General features: G+C 36.0%; 1 protein-coding gene across 1 annotated transcript in view; it reads right to left on the bottom strand.

The window, feature by feature from the left end:
* Positions 1 to 19,449, bottom strand: part of LOC140518612 (teneurin-2-like) — a 434,584-nt gene that overhangs the window by 92,152 nt on the left and 322,983 nt on the right. Inside the window, exon 3 of the mRNA XM_072630916.1 lies at positions 6,015 to 6,314. Coding sequence (XP_072487017.1) covers positions 6,015 to 6,240 — 226 coding nt within the window. The 5' untranslated portion in view covers positions 6,241 to 6,314. The remainder of the gene's footprint in view (positions 1 to 6,014; positions 6,315 to 19,449) is intronic.

Raw genomic sequence — 19,449 nt, 5'->3', positions numbered from 1 at the left:
GCCCTGAGACTGTGCATAAATTGAATTTTCTGAGCCCTTCTAACCTGTCACAATGCACACATTTATTTATTTCTAATATTTCAAAACCAAGTCTGCTACCAAGTGAAATAAAAGTATGCTAAAAAAATGCAGATCTAGAAATAAAGGAATCCAGAGGCCATCTAGTTCAACCTTCCTCCCCTTCTATGTACAGTTGAGGAAACTGAGGCACAGAAAAGTTAAGTATCTTGTCCAAAAGTCAAGTTTCTTAAGTCCTCCAAGTGGTACAATATTTGTTGAAGCACACGGGGAAGAGATCCACAAGAAAAGGGTGTGTGGATGGGTTGTTACCTGAATTTTTTGGGAGAAGTTACTATAATCATGATATCCTAGACCCAATGAAGTAATAACGCAGAAGTACCTATATGCTGGGCCTGCTTCTCTATGAGACCTAAAAAGGGTAAGTGACTTGTCCAGGATCATACAACAAGTAAATGTCAAAGGTCAGATTCAACACTCAAGACTTCCAAACCTAAATCCAGCACTCTTTAAATAGTATTAATAGCTATAATATGTAATTATATATAATAATAACTATTATAATAATTATAATAGCTAACCTTTTCTTAGTGCTTACTATATGCCAGGCAGGAGGCTAAGTGCTTTACAAATATTATCTCATTTGAGTCTCACAACAAACCCTATTATTATTCCCATTTTATAGGTGAGGAAACTGAGGCAAATGGAGGTTAACTGACTTGTCTAGGGACACATAGCTAGTAAGCATCTGAAGCCATATTTGGACTCTGTTTTTTCCTGACTCCAAACCCTGTGTTCTATCCACTGTGTCACTTAGCTTGGTTCTACTAATTCCTGAAAAACCACTGACCTAAGATTAGGGCATTAACTTTCAGATAATTTGGCTATTTAGTGCACAGAATCAATAACTTACTCATAAATAATTATTATAACAGGCCTAAGGCTTAAGGTCCAATATTTCTTCCCTCCTCATTGGGAGGTCAAAGAGGAAATACAATTCAACATACATTTATTAAATTCCTGCTAAGTGCAACACAGCATGGTATAGTGGATAGGGGACTAGCCTTAAAGTTAAGAAGATCTGAGATCAAGTTCTCTCTCTGATATAAAATGACCACATGATCCTGGACAAGTCATTTCATCTCAGTGTCCCACAGCAAGCCCTCAGTACTAAAAATTTGAGTAACGTCTCATCTGTATTAATGGAATGAATTTCCTCCTCTAGTGTTTTTTCTACCCTAACGAAAAAACTGGTCTGATTGCTCCCATCCTCGGCTCCCCCCACCTTTCCCCAAAGTGCAAGAGTACAAGGTGTGGAAACAAAGAAAATGGCACTGAATCCTTGCTCTGGTGACTATTATCTGTGTGATAATTGGACATGCCATTTAATGTATTTGAACCTCTATTTCCTTATTGGTAAAACAAGGAGATTGAACTAGATAACTGTGGAAGTTCCTTTCAGTTCTAAATCTATTATCTTATTATCTCTAGAAAAATGAGTTGTATCCAAAAGAAAGCTGAAAGTGTAATAAAATGGAAAGAGTACTAGAGCTGGCATCAGTAAACCTGGATTCTGGTCTTGGCTCTGCTAAACTGCTTGTAATCTTGCTTAAGTCATCTGTCCCTTTCAGCTCTAATAGTCTATAAATCTATGAGAAGAATGAATAAAATGACATGTAATAGCCTTTTGACCTCTAAAATTCCATTATACTCTATTTTAGGAAAGAAAAAACAAACAAGAATAGAACTTGAATGGGATACTGGTGAATCCTAGAATTGTTTCTTATTCTAAGAAAGGGAATCTTATTGTGTCCTAGTAGAAGAAAGTGAGAGAGTGGTAGGATCTATATAAGGATTCTACATCATTTTTGTGAGCTAGCAATCTCCAATTACTCTTAGATTTTATTTGGAAAACACGTGCAAATGTATATTCAGTGTCCTGAATTTCAGGCTTACCTTTTTAAAGTGATTATGGGTTCCATTTAGAACTATCTATAATATTTTGGGACTTGATATAATCTGCACAATATTTCTTACAAACAGGAACATGTAGAGCATCTCGCCATCTTTAAGACATCCCTCTTCCATTTGAACTTCGCACTGGACATCTTCTATGACAGTGGCAAACACCCTTGTGAAAGCATGTCATACTATTTTATGCCTTGTTTAACAAACATTGGTATCATCAAACAGTATTAATTCTGCTGTTGTCTCTTTAAACAAAAATCCTTTACAATTGTAAAAATGCATGGAAGATCTTGTTGGAAAAGAACTCTTAAGACAGCATTTGGCTCTGCTGATTCAAATAGTATTTTTTTAAAATAAACAATAACTATAGTGGTATTTTGTATTGTCTGCACCTTTCAAGATATTTGTGTGAATACAAAGATATGGTACGTCATAAAATATTATTTGAGAAAATCTGAAAGGCTGTCCTCACAGACAATTCTCAGAAATATTTTGTAGAGATGGGTTGTGAGCTATTGATATTGGCTTTATTTTACTAATGACAACAACCATACTTTTCTTCCTGAGTGTTTTGTGTCTTCTACTATTTCATAGTTTTAATCCATAATTACCTAAAAGAGGTCAGTCTAACCATCCACTCCGGAAAAACAAGTGGATTAAAGAATGCGTTGAAACCTTGCTCTGCTGCCCACTACCTATATGATATTGGGCAGGTCACTTAATGTTTACCATTTCTTCATTGGTAAAATAAGGGTTCTGGACTAGATAACTGTAGAGGTTCCTTCCAGCTCTAAATCTATGCTTTTATTAAGTGTTTTACAAATTTTATCTCATTTGATCCTCAGGTAACCAATATCTATTAAGTGCATGTTATGTGCCAGGTATTGGCCTGACAATTATAAAATGGCTATTCACTTGAGTGGACAACTGACAGAGCTTACTGATCAGTTGATATGTCTTTAAAAAGACATTGCAGGTAGACAATTAACTGGGTTCAAAACTGATCAGAAGGATAGGTTAGAGAGTACATTTCTAACACTGTGCATTGCTTTCAGTTTCCCTGACAACAGAGCATCTCTTTTTATTAGTAAACTTTTTCTACAACAGGGAATCTTAATATTTTTTGTGTGTGTTTCACAAATCCCTTATGCATGAATGATGTTTTTAAATGTACAGAATATCTAAGACTGAAAAAAGGAAACCAATTCTATCGAAATACAGTTATCAAAATATTCAAAATAAAAAATGAAGTTCAAGTTCATGGACCTCAGATAAAGTCTTTGGGTGCAGGGAGTAGCAGACTAGCATTATAAAGACCACACATTGGAGTTAGAATGAACTGGAGTCAAATGGTATTTCTGACCCATCCTGGCTAGAGACCCTGAGTAAAACTCTTAGCTTCTCAGTGCTGACAAGTAATTCTGCATGACTAGAAATTGGAGAACAGGTGCCATTTGCATTGGCAGGAATGTATCCTCACTGAGAATTCCCTAAATCAGTTAAATTGCAGGTTTGGTAAAATAATACTAATATAGAAATAAATGACATAATAATTGAACAAGTCATCAAGTATTTGTTAAACATGTAGTATGTGCCCTAGAGTGTGCTAAAATTTTAAAAAATCATCCATGGATGCTATGGTTGTTGGAATACCATAGCACACATTCTGAAGAAATAATGTTGTGGGTAGTCAAAAAGAAAAAAATGCCTAGTAGAAATAAATCAACAAATAACGGTCGATTAGAAGCATAAAAATGCTGTCGAGGAGACGTATGCCTAGAAAAGGTAGTAGGCCATTGGTAATAATGACTTTACTAATGATTGATACTGTAATTAGTAATAATTAGTAAAGCCATGGTAAGAGATAATAGATGTATAACTAAGGTACTCATATAATATCAACAGATCATGAGGAAGGAAGGCAGCACAATGAGCACAGACTCCTTCTGGAAGACTTACAGGAAAATATGGACAGGAGTTTGATGGAATGGGAATGAAGAGGTGAGCGATGATGTGCACTGTTAGAGAGGAGAACTCACATCAATGAGACCACAGATTCATTAGAGTATCAAAGCATCCTGAATATTCAGTGGAAAATAACTCACAAAATCAACCTTTTATATCCATTGATAACATGCCTCCTGATAAATATTGAATTTCCCTTGGTCTTTCATTACCAGAATCAGAAAATAAAATGAGAACTATTGCATTGTAATATTACCATGCTTGCTAACAGACACATTTTGCTTTAACTCTTTCTGCTGTCACTGTGTTTAACGTTGCATTTGCTACTCGCAGGATTACTTCTCCTCCACCTCTGTCTTAATATGTGCTTATTGACTTCCTGCAGAGTTCAATTTTAGAACCCATCAAAGAGGATCCACTCCGACTCTGACTACATTTTCATGCATAAATTCATAGTTGTCTTCAGATGGAAATTACACTTGCATATGCAAATACGTTCTGGGGCCTTTTCATTTCTACTTTTGGACTGCAGTTTTTAATTCATGCAAACACATTACACAAACAAATATGGGCTCAATAACAACACACTGCATGTGCGAATTGTTAATTGCCTAGCTATCAGCTCAAGGGCCTATTCTGCCCAAGCGACTCCCATTATTATCGATAGAAGGGACAAAATTAAACAGAATGAACAAGGGCATCTGTGAAAATAAGATACCATGGTCTTGGTTTCATTTTATATAAATATTAAAAAAGAAAAGGAGTGACAGACAGGTCAATCCACAATCCACCATTAATCTAGGTGCTATAATGCAGCATATTTGCCAGAAAGTACCTTTAATTTGTCTGGGGTAGACAAGTCTCAAGCTCAGCACAGAGATATTCCAAAATTTCAACCATGCAGTAAGACCAACCCTATAGTAGAAACTGAAAGTACAGTGAATGAAGTATAGTGAATGTATGTGTCACCGTTCAAACCATTTGCATCTCACCGAACTGATGCCATAGGAAAACAAAGCAATTTGTTTTAAACTGTGCATCCTGGAAGCTGAATGCCACCCTAAGAGATGCAGTTGTGAATCTTCTTATTTTTGAGAGCTTAAAACTCTTACTATGTGCTTTTTAGGGTCAGGTGAGAACTTAATGAAGTCAATCACTTGACATTATCTAGCTGATCAAAGATGCTTGACACCAAGCAATTTTCAAGTTGATGGGTTTTTTTCCTTCCTTTTCTCCTGGAATTACAGAATGTGTTTCATTTACATGAAGACAACTCAGAAACTGAGAGACGATTAAAGCAAAAGCAAAACTCTATGCAGTAAGGGTCTACAAGCACAACAGAAACACAGTTTTAACTGTTTCCCTGGTGAATTGTGAGACATAAACATTGCAGGCATTCTAAACAGGCAACAGTTTGTATTAGAATATGTTGTTTGGAAACAAATTTATAACCAGTGTGGATTTTTAAAGCCTTTGTGATTATGCTAACTGATTAAATAAACATATATGTTTTTTTTCTAAATTTTATGAAATTAAGTGTAGCAATTTGAAGCAACCAAAAAACTAATTCGTCATTTCAATGCTACAATGTAGTTCCATTGTCAGGAACTGAAATAAAAATTCCTCAGAACTAATTAGTAACTCTATTACCTGCAACAGCTATTCGTTTTTAGCAAAGCCAAAGAAAGGATATACAGACAAAATGTCAGAATTCTAGTTCTGAGGTATCAAAAGTCATGCTTCCACCTACACCACACAACACGATCTGCATAACATCTGGTAGGAATACTCTGCAAATATGCCTGCAAAGGGAATTTTGATCCAAATTTAAATGATATTTTTCTCTATTAATTCGGTATGGTGGTAGAAAGGAGATAGTCATTTTAGCTAAAATTCTAACATAGCATCTGTTCAAAAACCTATCATTTCCTCTCAATTTTCATGAATTGTGAAAACTATACAAAGCAAACCAGATTGTCACTGTGGTGATGGTCACAATAGATTGTTGTTTTAGAAGTAGGACAAGAGAAACAAGTACAAATGGTTGGGTCAATTCTACATACCTTGTCTTGGAAACTCATCTGACTCTCTGTGAACCAGATCTGAAACTCGGTTGCCATAGTGCATCCTGGTGTCATGATCATAGGCCTTCAGGGTCTCACTTGAGCTGTATGACTTCTGAGTTGGCACTCGGCAATCCTCACTGTCCAGGGAGGAACTTGTATAGCGACATTCCTTACCGCACCGACCTCTGGTCAAAGAGCGGTGTCTTCGGTCCTTTATATCCATTTTTCTCAATAAGGCAAAAAGCCAATGCTTTGAGAAAAGTCAGTCCTGAATCTTGGCACTTGTCACTTTGCCACCTGAAAACATCAAAGGGGGAAAGAGATTGTGATTACAAGAAATACTGCATGCAGTTCTGACTCATGTTTCATCTCTGTTCAAAAACACAACAGGGCAAACTTGGTAGCAGCAGTTGAAAAATCTCATTTTGAAATGTTTAATACAAACTTAAGCCATCCATCTAAATGGGAGAAAACATCTTGTGGTGATTTCCTTTGCTGTTTAACAGATTACAAAAATAATAATGAAAATCTCATCTTTTGATTTCGCAAATGTATACACATAACATGTCTGACAGTCAGATGTTAGCTATTGTTCTGAAGCTGTGCAACACAAACCACATTCTAACATCATTAATTATTTCTCTCTCTTTTTTTACTGCAGAAAGAAAAAACAGCAGTTGAGAAAGGAGGTTGCAAAGGCAGATTCAAGGATGAAACATAAATACGTGCTATTAATGCTGGGCCAGAGTATAAGTAAAATTTCACTAAGATAAGCATTTACAGCAAGGTTCAGACAATAATAACGAAAAGCAACTCTGGCAGGTGGACAATCCACCACTTCAAAAATGACTTCAAAAATCCCATGTCATTCTTGCTGCTCTACACAAAGCTGTATCTTGCTTACACCTGATCACTTCTTCCCTGCCCATTCACCACAGGTGGTGGCAGTATGTGGCCACAACACTGGCAGACCAAAATGGCAAGAACCGCAAGGAAAGTGCATGCCTAGTTGTCCAGCAATGACACCTGCAATGAATGCTTGGTACCTCTCCCCTCCCTGCCTCTGTACCCATGACAGATGAAGAAATAGAAACAAACAAACAAACAAAAAACCCAAATGAAAACACCAGGTCCAACACTAGAAAAGCTGATAGTGGGGCAAGAGTTCAATGCATGAGTTGGCAGCCATGTAGCAAACACAAAAATGATACTTGATACCCTGGGACTAGCAAACTGTACATCAGTATGTGCCAAATATCATTTGAACACATGAGCCTTCTGTCTACCGGACAAAACAAAAATGCAGCAACACATCCAAGAAGTGACCTTATTGACTATGTTTGCCATGCAAAATCATGTAGACCATAGAGCTAGGGCCTGAACAGAATGGGAAAATAAGGATTGTAATAAAAGTAAGAAAATGTGACCCAGAGCACTGGTCATGAATTTGTCTTGGTTACTGTTGTTCCTTATCTCTGTAATGCACCAGTTAGTATTTTAGAAGGCTAGCATATCTTTAAGGTTAGACTATGGTACTTTCTATCTCTTTAAAATATAGCCAAGCCTTTCATAACCTAGCCCCTCTCCTGTCTTTCCAGTCTTCTTACATCTTATTCTCTGCCAGGTACTTTTCAATCCAGTGACACTGGCCTCTATGCTATTCGAAAAACAAGATACTTCATATCTCTTAGCTCGGGGAATTTTTCTCTGACTAGCCCCCCAAACCTAGAATGCCCTCCCTTTATGTCTCCACCTACTCCTTTTCCTGTCTTCCTTTAAGTCTCAACTAAAATCCTTCCTCAGGAAGCTTTTCTCCACATCTGTTAATTCTAGTGCCTTCCCTTTTTAAATCATTTCCTATTGATCCTCTATATACCTTGTTTTACATATTTGTTTGCTGGTCCGTCTTCCCCACTAGATCATGAGCTTCTTAAGGTCAGGGACTATCTTTTGCCCCCTTTTGTACTCCCAGGCCTTAGCACAATGCCTGACACTGAGCAGGAGTTTAATAAATGTTTGTTGACTGATTACTCATAACATGACATGGATTATCTATAGAGTTTGCACATGTATATGTTGGTAGCTGAGACAGTGTTAGGACCAGAATTAAAGAGAAGAATAAGCTGGAATGCCTTCAGGAAACTGTCTACAGGACTCCAAACCTCTCCTCAAAAGAAAAGTCCATCTTTTTTAATACCGATATCCTACAAGTACTGTTATGATTGAACTGGACTGAATAAGTATTTGAGTAATCATGTAAGTAATGGATATCAATTTATTAGGGCTTTGAATAAAATGGTGTTGACCTTTCAAAAAAAAAATTAACAATTAAGATATAGTCAAAATTCATTTCAAAGAACCTCCTTGAATTTGGTTATAACATGAGTCAAATCAGATTGAAGAATAATGTAGATTGTATCCTTTCCTACTAAAATGGAAAAAATCTAGATCACAGTTGCTTCCTTTGTCCCTGAATACCAATGTTACAACTAGGTCACTCAGAATCTATGTACCTGTCATACCATATTCAAGTCATATACATTTTAATTGAGGCACTGACAATCTAGAGTGCATCCAGAGAGGGGTATTCATGATAGTGTCAGATTTATAATCTATGTTATATGAAAAGCAGAAGAGTTAAACATGTTTAGTCTAGAAAACTGATGAGGTAGGAAGACATGCTAACTATTTCAAGCATATTGTTCTTTCATATATCAAACACTGCAATTCCTTGATGGGTCTGTACTCTCAGTGATGTGGGCACCACATTTATCAATGCAGATTACAGTCCATTCATTCCTTCTGCAATTCTTATTCATGTCCTCCCAAATGTTTCCTGGAAGCTTGCATCCATATTCGAGAATTGTGTGTGTATGCGTGTTTTACATTTTTTGGATAACAGTGCCACTTTAGGGCTATTGATCAGATATCAACTGATCTAGCTACATGACCAACTAACATACTTTGTATGCTGATCACATAATTCCTTGCAAGAATCATGCTTCTGTTTATGAACAAAATTCTACAAAGGATACCTTCTCCCAAAACACTACAGGGCCACCACAATTACATCTATATTCATTCAAAGACTGCACAGGGAAAAAAATGGATTAAGAAAGCATCTTGTTCAGATTATGATCTTTAGCTGAATGGGTAGCCTATTGAGTTAGTCCATCAGTATCTATATCTTGGAAAGGCCCTGAAAATGAAAAAATGAACTGGGCATCCTAATGATATAGCAAAAACAATGGAAGTTAGATTGCTTTAGGAAAACTGGGAAATATTTTCAAAGATTTCACACAGATCCTTGACATAAAAGCCTATCTCTTTCTTTATGGAAGAGAGAGTTTGTTTATTTTGTGTAACTCAAAGACTAGAACTAGGACAAAAAGGTAGAAATTGAAGAAAGACAGATTTTACTGGAGATTTAAATGGAAAGAATTTTCAGACAATACATTTTTTCAAAAATAGAGTAAAGCTATTAGTTCTGTTTCTACTAGAAGTATTGCATCCAAAATGAGTGGATGAATTGGAAGATATACAAGGACACTTCCACTTTATTCTAGGATTCTTTACAAAAGCACACTCACACACATATATAAGAGAGGCAGTATGGAAAGGTCTCAGGATTTGTATTCAGAGATCATATACATGAAGTTTTATGTAAATATCAATTATTATTGGTCGACTGAAGGAAGAAAAGAGGGAGGAAGGAGGGAAAAGAAAGAAAAATGCAAATAGGAAAAGAGTGAAGGAGAAAGGAAAGAAGGAAGAAAGAAAAAAGAGAGAAAGAAATAAGAAAGATATTAAATGCTTATTATGTACAAAGCACTAAGATACAAACAGAAAAGCAAGAAAGTCCCTGCTCTCCAGTGTAGATCATGAGTAGATGGATCTTTCTTACTCTAATATCCCATTCCTAGCAATGGAGAAGTCAATCTCTGTGGACACCAAAATTCTGTTGCTTATGCAAAATTAAGACATTATTCTTCAGTATTTTTAGTTCCTAATAAAAAAAATGAAGGATAAATTTCAAAGTTCAAAGAGAAACCTGAACTCATTTTGAAAATTGAGTTAATTATTAATGACGTGACAGGGTTTGGAGTTTTGTTTTTGTGTTTCGCTTCCTGGATACACAGGTCATATGTAAAGGTGGTCTTTTAGCATACTGATGACGCCCTTAGCTAGATTTACAAAATAATGTATCATATGAACTTTAAAAAATTAACTATTTTAGTGGAAACTTAATATTAGACATATTTCTGTATTTTGACAGAGTATAAAAATATAATTTAACCTTTCATTGTAGCATGCTATAAGACAGTGATACTCTTAGAATCTACTTCAGTATTTGGGGTCATTTTCCTAATACTAAATAGCCTCAGAGTTTTAAGCATTTTGAGTTCTTGTGCCTGCTTTTTGTTACATTTGCTACGTTTTCCCTCACTTTTGGGCCAACAGCGTAAATTCTTTGTTGCTATGAGGGTGCCTCCATCTAGCAGCTTCATTTCTTTCTAATTGCCTGTGGGTAAGCAGTAAATAGCTTTTTATGAATTGTATTTAAAATAATAAATATGCACCAAGTTAGAGCCTGAAGGACTCTAACAATCTTTCTTTTGGTAAAGTGATGGCTTTGGTGGACGAAATAATGACATATTTTGATGATCGAAAGGTGAGTTATTTTTCCTATTTCCAAGATTCTCAGCTGTGTCCTAGATATTTTAGGGTTTCAGAAAAATAATACCCATATAATCAATGTAGTATAACATATGCTGAAGAGTAAGTTAATGGGGGTAGAGGGGCAATGAAAAGGATATAAATAGGACAGAAATATTGATGCGGTTCTAGGGAAAGGCCCTCTGAATCTCTAGGTAGCTCCTGCTATGTTTAAAACTGATTCACAAGGAAGACTCAAGAACAATAATAAAATTTGTCTTCTTATATACATCTAGATGCATAGTCAACAAGCCACCGCTGGAAATGCAAAGTTCAGTGGGAAATAAAAAAGTCTCAAAATGATTGGCAAAGGAATAAAAATAAAGAAAGAAGACCAGTAACATCAATATTTTCACTGAGTTTTCACCTTCAGTTGGAATGACAAATGGTAGTCATTGGGTGCCACTGGATACCCTCAGTTCCTGAAGGCTACAACAGTGCTTCATTCCATTCCATTCCACATTTCCTGTCTTAAAGAGGATTCACACTGCTTTTTTCATCAGTCGCTTAAGTGGGTTCCATCACTTTATCAGAGCTGAATACAGAGAGCTTGCCTGGAAGCCTTTGTCTAATTAACTAACCCTATGAGCTGTAACACTGTTCACTATTAACTTTTCAGATTATCCTACTACTTAAGGGGGTTGACTTGTTAATCACTGACAGCTCATATGTGTGTGTGCGTGCGCGCGCATGTGTGCATTAAGCTTAGTTTACAGGCAACTATAATGTCCATGGTACGCTTGATACCTCTGAACAGGGACTGCATTAGTTGTCAGGCCTATTTTAGCCCATCTTTTCACTGACCAGCAGCAGCTGCTTTTATTTTTTAACTTCTTAAATGAAATGATGTATAAATATCTAAATTTTATGTATCCTATTTGCTTATATGTAGGTTACATATGCATGTATGTATATACATATAAAATGTATATAATTTCTCCTTTACACACATTTTTAAAAGGTTAGGCACCAAGGAAAATCAGCTGTTTTATAACGCCTACATGCAGTTTGCAATCTGTGAGTTCTGAAAAATGCCAACATGCCTACTTCTCTTCTCCATTTTTAATTATGATAAACCAATGAAAAAGGGTATCTTGTAAAAGGAGTTAGTATCATGTTTCTCAAAATTGCCTGCTCCCATATTTGAATGTGTTTCATAGTTATTTTGGAAATCTGATAAAGAGATTTCTTATTTGGGCTTATTTCATAGTTAATAATAAAGAAAAATGTCTGAACTAGAAAATTGCTGAACAATACCTTCTTGACGAATGAACAAGAGTTTACTAAGTCTTGTTGAGTCTATCTCCCATGATATTTTTCCATCCATCCTTTTCTCTATACTCAGAGTGACCACCCAAGACCAGCTTACCCTCATCACTTTTCCACCTGAACTACTACATTAGCCTAATAATTACTCCACCAATCTCAAGTCTCTCCCCACCTCTAATCTAGCCTCTGCACAGTTGTCAAGTTGATATTCTTAAAGCACAAGTCTGACTATGCCTCGGCCCAATTCAAAAAGCTACCTATGTCATGCCTCTAGGATAAAATATAAACTCCTCCATTTGGCATTTAAATCGTTCGATTATTTGGGTCCAGCCCATCACTCACCTTCATGAACTCTGTTTCAAGCAAAATAGTTTCCTTGATGTATATTGTACATAACCATCTAGTTCCTCTCTCAGTCCCTTTGTACAAGCTATCTCTCATGCCTGAAATGTACTCCTTTCTTACCTCTGCCTCTTGGAATACTTCAGTGCCCAAATCTAGTGTCACCTTCAATAGAAAGGCTATACTAATCCCATCCCACCACCAACTCCCAGGATTTTCCCCAAATTGAACTGTATATATTTTTATTTTCTTATCTAAGAAATTTACTATTTTCTTATAATTTTGTTATGATAAATTTTAATAACTTAATTATGATAAACATTTATTTTCTTATAGGGGTAAGACCTTTAAAGGTAAGAGCTCTCTTGTCTCCCAAGAATTACACGTAGTGGTGCTTCCACATAGCAGGTGCTTAATAAATGGTTGTTGATGAGTCAGTTGACTGATAACCAACGGATTCTCACATGCACTTTTTCTAATATTTCAGGCCTTTTGGATGAAAGTAATGAATAACAAAATACTCCTTTATCTTACATTATTTTTCAAAGTTTGCCAATTTTCAAATTGTATCATTCACTTGACCCACAAATGGTACATTCATATAGTCTAGTGTTGTCATTTTCAAACATTGCTACATTCCTCCTCTCCTTCCCAACTCTTGCCATAACTCCCCCAAAAGAACTGGAGATACTCTTTGCAAACTCTAGCTCCTGGCTTAGGAATACATGCTTTTTTGGGTAGATGTATCAACTCCTTGTTGTTCCCTGTGCCCAAGGGCTATGTCAAAGATGGTTGGCCAATGAGAATTAGAAGGAATATACTGATGAGTCATAAGAACTGGCTCTAGTTCTCTAGAGAAAGAGAACAGACTCCCACAGGATAACTCAGGATTCTGTTACCTCAGATCCCCTTCCTTTGTGGGAAGAGACATTGTGGACTTTTGCTTTGCTGCTATTTAGTCATTCAGTCACGTTTGACTTTTCATAACCCCATGGACCATATTGTCCATGAGGTTTTCTTGGCAATGATGCTGGAGTAGTTTGCCATTTCCTTCTCCAACAGATTAAGACAAAGGGAGTTAATGTTAAGTAACCTACCCAGAGTCACACAGGTAGTGAGTGGCTGAGGGCTTATTTGAACTCAGGTCTTTGTGACTCCAAACCCAGCACTCTATCTACTGAGGCATCTAGCTATCTCATTGTGGACCTTATTTACAATACTTAGGATTAGTAATTAAATACTGCTAGCTAGTATAGTGTATAGACTGCTGGACTTCAGTTTAGAAAGATGAATCCTGTCTCAGACACTTCCTAACTGTGTGACCCTGGGCAAATCACTCAACTCTTTTCTGCCTCAGTTTCATCTTCTGTAAATTGGGGATAATAATAACATTGACCTCTCAGGTTTTCTTGTGAGGATGAAATGGAATATCATTTAAAATGATTCACAAACCTTAAAGTGCTATATAAATGCTAGTTATTGTTATCATCATTGTTACAATATTATAATTAATTACTGTTAGCTATAGGGGTAGCAGTGGTAATGGTAGCAGTAGCAGTTGAAGGAGTGGTGTTGATGTTGGTAGTAGTAGTTGTAGTAGTAGTAGAAGTATTAGAAGCAGCAGCAGCAGCAGGAGGAAGAGAAGTAAATTGTCTTTGTTTCCTTCATTACTGCTACTAAAATAATTCATTTTCTATTTTTTCTATATGGACTAAGAGTCTAGATTCTTGGGTTTCAGTCCTACATTTGACACCAACAAGATATGTGTGACCTCCATAAACTAGTCACTATCCTCATCTACAGTCTGAAGGGCTGAATTATAGAAACTTCAGGTTCTCTTTTATTTCTAATCTCCTATGACTTCTTATATCTCCTAATCTCCAGGAATCTTATAATGATCAAATTCATGGTTCTGTTTTGCTTTCCTTATTCAGAGATAGTTTTTTTCTTTCTTAAATATAGTTCCTTGGTCCCTTACAGCCACTTATGTGTACATGGAAATATATTTGCATTTTGATCAGTTACGAAATGTAAGATATATAAAAAACTTCCAACCTACTAGGCTCACATGAAGTTAGGGGTTGAGTGTGAAGAATGTTGGACCTCAAGTCAGGAAGACTTGAATTCAAATCCAGTCTTATATACTTGCTATATACTTATGGATACTTATTCACTGTGTGACCCAGGGCAAGTCACTTAGTCTCTGTCTATCTCACTTTCTTCATTAAAAAAGAGGAAAAAAAATAGCACCTAGTTACCAGGTTGGTGAGGATAAAATGAGATATTTGTAAAGGGCCTTGTTACACTACTCTATTGTAGTCACCTAAAAACATTGCTAGATCCCTTTTCCCCACTCTAACTCTCAGCATGCAAAAGAGGCTCTGGAAAGGCTAACTCCCAAAACAGAACTGGGTTTTATCTTTGCAAACTATGGCTCTAAGAGAGAATTCCTATGGAGGGAAAGAATGATAACCTTAAATTTTGCTAAAGAAATGCTAACTATTACTGTTGTTAAATTTATTACTATATAAACAAAGATTATATATTTATGTGCATCTAGAGAAATAAGGATGAAAAGATAAAGACTCCGTTTCTATGCCTACAGTTTGCTTTCTCCAGTCAAAATTGTCCTTAACATTCAGAGTCTGTAACATTAGAACTACTATGAAAGTCCAATGTAATAGGCTGAAGTTTAGAGGTCACTGACTCCTCACCACCTCTGTATAAGGCCCTTTGTACTCCTCTCATTTGAAGATGAGGAACAGGCTGCACCTTGGGCTTTTGCTAAGTCACTGTAACATGTAAGAAAATATCTCCCTTCTCTTCAGACCCCCATAGGAAGCCCAGAATAGAATCAGCTCCACAGTTCCATAAACTGCAATTATTTGTGTACAATCCAATAATCCTGAATTTCAGAATTAAAAGGGATCTCAGTAGAAAAATAGCCTGTACAATATACCCATCAAGTAGTGGGCTGTCCTTTTCTTGAAGGCCTCCAAAGTACAGGCAACTAAATACTTCTTAAAATAGCCCATCTTACTTTTGCATCACTCTAATCGTGAGAAAGTTTTCTTCATGTTAAACCCAAATTTATCAACTTCTCCCCACTGTTCCTAGTTTTGTGCTTTGGGCTCAAGCAAAGCAAGTATAAATTCTCTTCCAACATCATCACCTTTCAAATACTTGATGAAAGCTGTCATCCCCACCCTACCTCCTGCTAAGTCTTCTTTTCTCTGGGCAAAATAATCTTTGTATGACCCTTTATCATTTTGGCAATCCTCTGGGTACTAACTTTTCACCTTATCAATGTCTTTTGTAAAATATAGCTCTTAGGACTCAACACAGCATTCTGGATGTGCTGTTACCAAGGGAGAGTATAGAGGGATTATCACTTCCTTATTCCTGAAAGCTTTTCCTCTCAATTCAGCCCAACGTTAACTTTTTTTGGTTGTCATATCACACTACTTATTCACATTGAACTATGAATTAACTCCTCTAATCTATTTTTCCAGATAAACTATTGCCTAACCATGCCTTCCCAATCTAGGGCTTGGTTTCAAAATATTGACTTCATGAGTTATGATTTTATTTATAATAGTCTAGATTTTATGCCTATTTAATTTTTTTCATTCTTTTTAATATTTAGTTTTATATTATTGGATCCAGCCTGGGATTCTAGTCTATTAAGGTTGCTTTGGATCTCAACTCTGACATGCAGTGTATTTTTACCTTGTTACTCTCCCCCGGTTTACTTTCATTTAAAATTTGACAAAATTTGTTATTTATTCATTAGTCTAAATCATTGATGAAAAGGGAAAATAGCTCTGGTCCAATTAAGCACAGGACTTCATGGTAGATTCTCCTCTAGTTTGACATCAAACTGATTTTTGGGACCAGTCATTCAACCAGTTTGGAATATGCTGAATTGGATTTGCATCTAGCCCATACTTCTACATCTTTACCCTAAGAATAGGTCATAAGACTTTATTAAATGTTTGGCTAAAACCTCGGTAAACTATGCCTCTCTAATATACCAGTCTGACATTCTAATAAAAACATCTTCAATATCACAATGCTTGAAATTCTCCTTTTCTCAGATTTTACCCTTTTCAAAGGTGCTGTAAATAAGATGAAGTAATGTCACAAATTTCTCTCATAAAAGTCTCATATCCAGGATATATTAGGAAACTGTTTCAAAAATAGAACAAGATTCATTCCTAAATACATAAGTAGCTAAAGGATATGAAGAGATAGTTTTCAAATTAAGAAATCCAAATTATCAACAACCCTATAAAAACGCTCCAAATCACTAATAATTAGAGAAATGCAAATCCAAACAAGCCAGGTTTTGCTTCACACATGTCAGACCAGCAATGGCGACCAAAAAAAGGAAACTTACAATGGCTGGAGGGTCAGTGGAATAAAGGACACACTAATTCACAGAGAGGTTAAATTAGTCTAGCTATTTTGGGAAGCACTTTGGAATTATAAACACAAAAGTCACTAAGCTCTGTGTATGCTTGAACTCAGGGACAAATTAATAGATCTGTACCCCAAAGATATCATATGTATATATGTATATACATATACATGTGTGCATGTGTATAAACATATAAGTGTGTATTGTATTTATACACACATACATACACATACATACAACTTCTTTATTATAACAAAAACTGAAAACCAAGGGAGTATCCATTAATTGGGGAATGGTTGAATATATTATGGTAAATGAATATACAAAAATATTATTGTGCTATAAGGAAAGACAAAATGGGTAATTTCAGAGAAATCGAGGAATACCTGTATGAACTGATATGTAGTGAAACAAAGAGAAGCAGAAGGCTCATTTATATAAGAGCAACATTGTTAAAGAAAAAAATACTCTGATTTAAGAACTCTCATCAATGCAATGACCAGCCATAATTCCAGCAGACTGAGGTTTAGCTATACTATTCACCTCCCACAGAAAAGTGATGGTTCCAAGGTACTGAATAAGATATAGATATAGATACATATAGATTTAGATATAGATGTCGATAAGGTCAATGTGGAATTTGCTTTGCTTGACTTTATATCACACACATATGTCAACAGCAATTTTGTTTCTCTTTTGATCTTTTCTTCCTTTCCTTGCCTCCTTCCTTCCTTCCTTCCTTCCTTCCTTCCTTCTTTCTTTCTTTCCTTCTTTTTCTTTCTTTTGGCTTTCAATGGATGAGGAAAGAGTTGGAAAGACAAGACTATTCAGAGGGTTGACAAAAGAAAAGAAGCAATGAAAAGAAATAAAAGAAGCTCACTGAAGCATCTAAAAAATGTACAGAAGAGAACAGAAGGAACTCCAGAAATTCCAAAAAAGGACAATAGCTTTGAAAGTTTCATCTTGAATTTATTATAATTAAAAGAAAAAAGCAAGATGAATATTACAGAAATTCCATTTTCATGTACCATTCTTTTTTCTGTCCTACTTTGTAAACAGAAATGTTTATTTTATTCATTGTTCGTGAATTCAGAATAAAAATTAAATTTAAATATACAATAGACAGTGGAAAAAATAGCCATTCCATACCAACTAAGCAGCAGAGAAAACTAAAAAAGAAATAAAAATAAAGGGAAGAAAATCAATCAACTGAATCCCTACTATGTGTCTAATCTGCTGAAAGAAGTGGGAAGGAGGAAGAAGAGCAGTGGAAAGAAACACATAGAGAAGAAAAATCATCTGTTTGGACTGAAGCTGATAAAATACTGCCAAAGTAAACTAGCTGAAGCATGATTTAGTGGCTCCCATGGTACAAATCACCTCTACTCTTAATGTTGTGCTCTCATAAGTTTTCTGTGCGACTAAGTTGAATGCATGAAATCATAGGAGACATATGAGAACTGTACCTTCACCAGGCAACACTCGAACTGAAACCAGACTTGACATGGAAAGGTTCCTAAATTACACAACTAGTTCTTAAACTAATAGAACTACTCCCCTGTATGCTCAGTAGACCAAATACATTTACTATAAAATGGGAGACATGCTTTCCAGAGAAGCATCTGAAATAAAGTATCTTTACAGACTTGCTGTGTAGCAGCACTGATAGTTGACGGTGGTGGTGGTCAAGAGGAACTCGGATTTTAGAGTTGGAAGGCATGGATAAAGAGCAGAAGAAGGTATAAAGAGACAGTCTGATCTTTCTTTGTGGTTAAAAACCTCCAGACTTCTTGTCTTACCATCTTATCTGGGTCTTGACTAGAGAAATTTTGATAAAGTTCCACATTGCAAAGGGTTTGATACATGTTGTTTTTCTTTGATCAAATGAGCACATGCTATTAAAATGTCATCTCAAATAAATATCCCTTACCAACATAGAAGTTAAAGCTGAAATGCTGCTAACTGCCCTGAAGAGATAAAAAGTAATATGGAAAGGATAAGAGTAATAACTCTGAAATGACACATAGCCTGGATCAAAGACCCATCTGTAAATGATATACTTCCCAGAGTGGGTTGTTAGCATAACAATTCAATATACAGAAATGGAAGTTGAGGGCAGCAAATATCTTGGAAGTCAGGAAGGTCACTAACGTCTGACTGAACCTGCTTTACAAAATGTCTCAGTGCAGAAAACGAATTCTAGGTTAACAGAATTTTAGAGTGCAAAGATATCTTAGTGATCAACTAAAACAACACTTACAGAAGAGAAAATTGAGACCTAGAAAAATAAAATAAATACCCTGTTCCAGGCCCCATGGCTTCCTTATCAAATACTCAATAGTCATCCTTTGCTACATGGGAGACCTTCGCTGATGATCATCAGTAGGCTAATGAAATGCATGTGTTCTTGGTACTCAGTTGTGTCAGACTCTTTGTGACCCTGTGGGCCACAGTACACTAATGCTGTCCATGGGGTTTTCTTGGCAAAGATATTGGAGTGGTTTGCTATTTTCTCCTCCAGTGAATTAAGGCAAAAAGCGGTTAAGTGTTTTTCGAAGGGTCACACAACTAGTAAATGTTTGAGGCCACATTCGAACTCAAGTCTTCTTGACTTCAGTGCTCTATCCACTGGGCCACCTAGCTGGAACAACAGAGGCACTGATTCAAAGTCCCTAAGCTTTTCCT

The sequence above is a fragment of the Notamacropus eugenii genome, chromosome 1 (genome assembly GCF_028372415.1).
Source record: "Notamacropus eugenii isolate mMacEug1 chromosome 1, mMacEug1.pri_v2, whole genome shotgun sequence".
Lineage (NCBI taxonomy): Eukaryota > Metazoa > Chordata > Mammalia > Diprotodontia > Macropodidae > Notamacropus > Notamacropus eugenii.
Note: the sequence above shows the minus strand (reverse complement) of the source record. Positions and strands in the feature narration are given on the sequence as shown.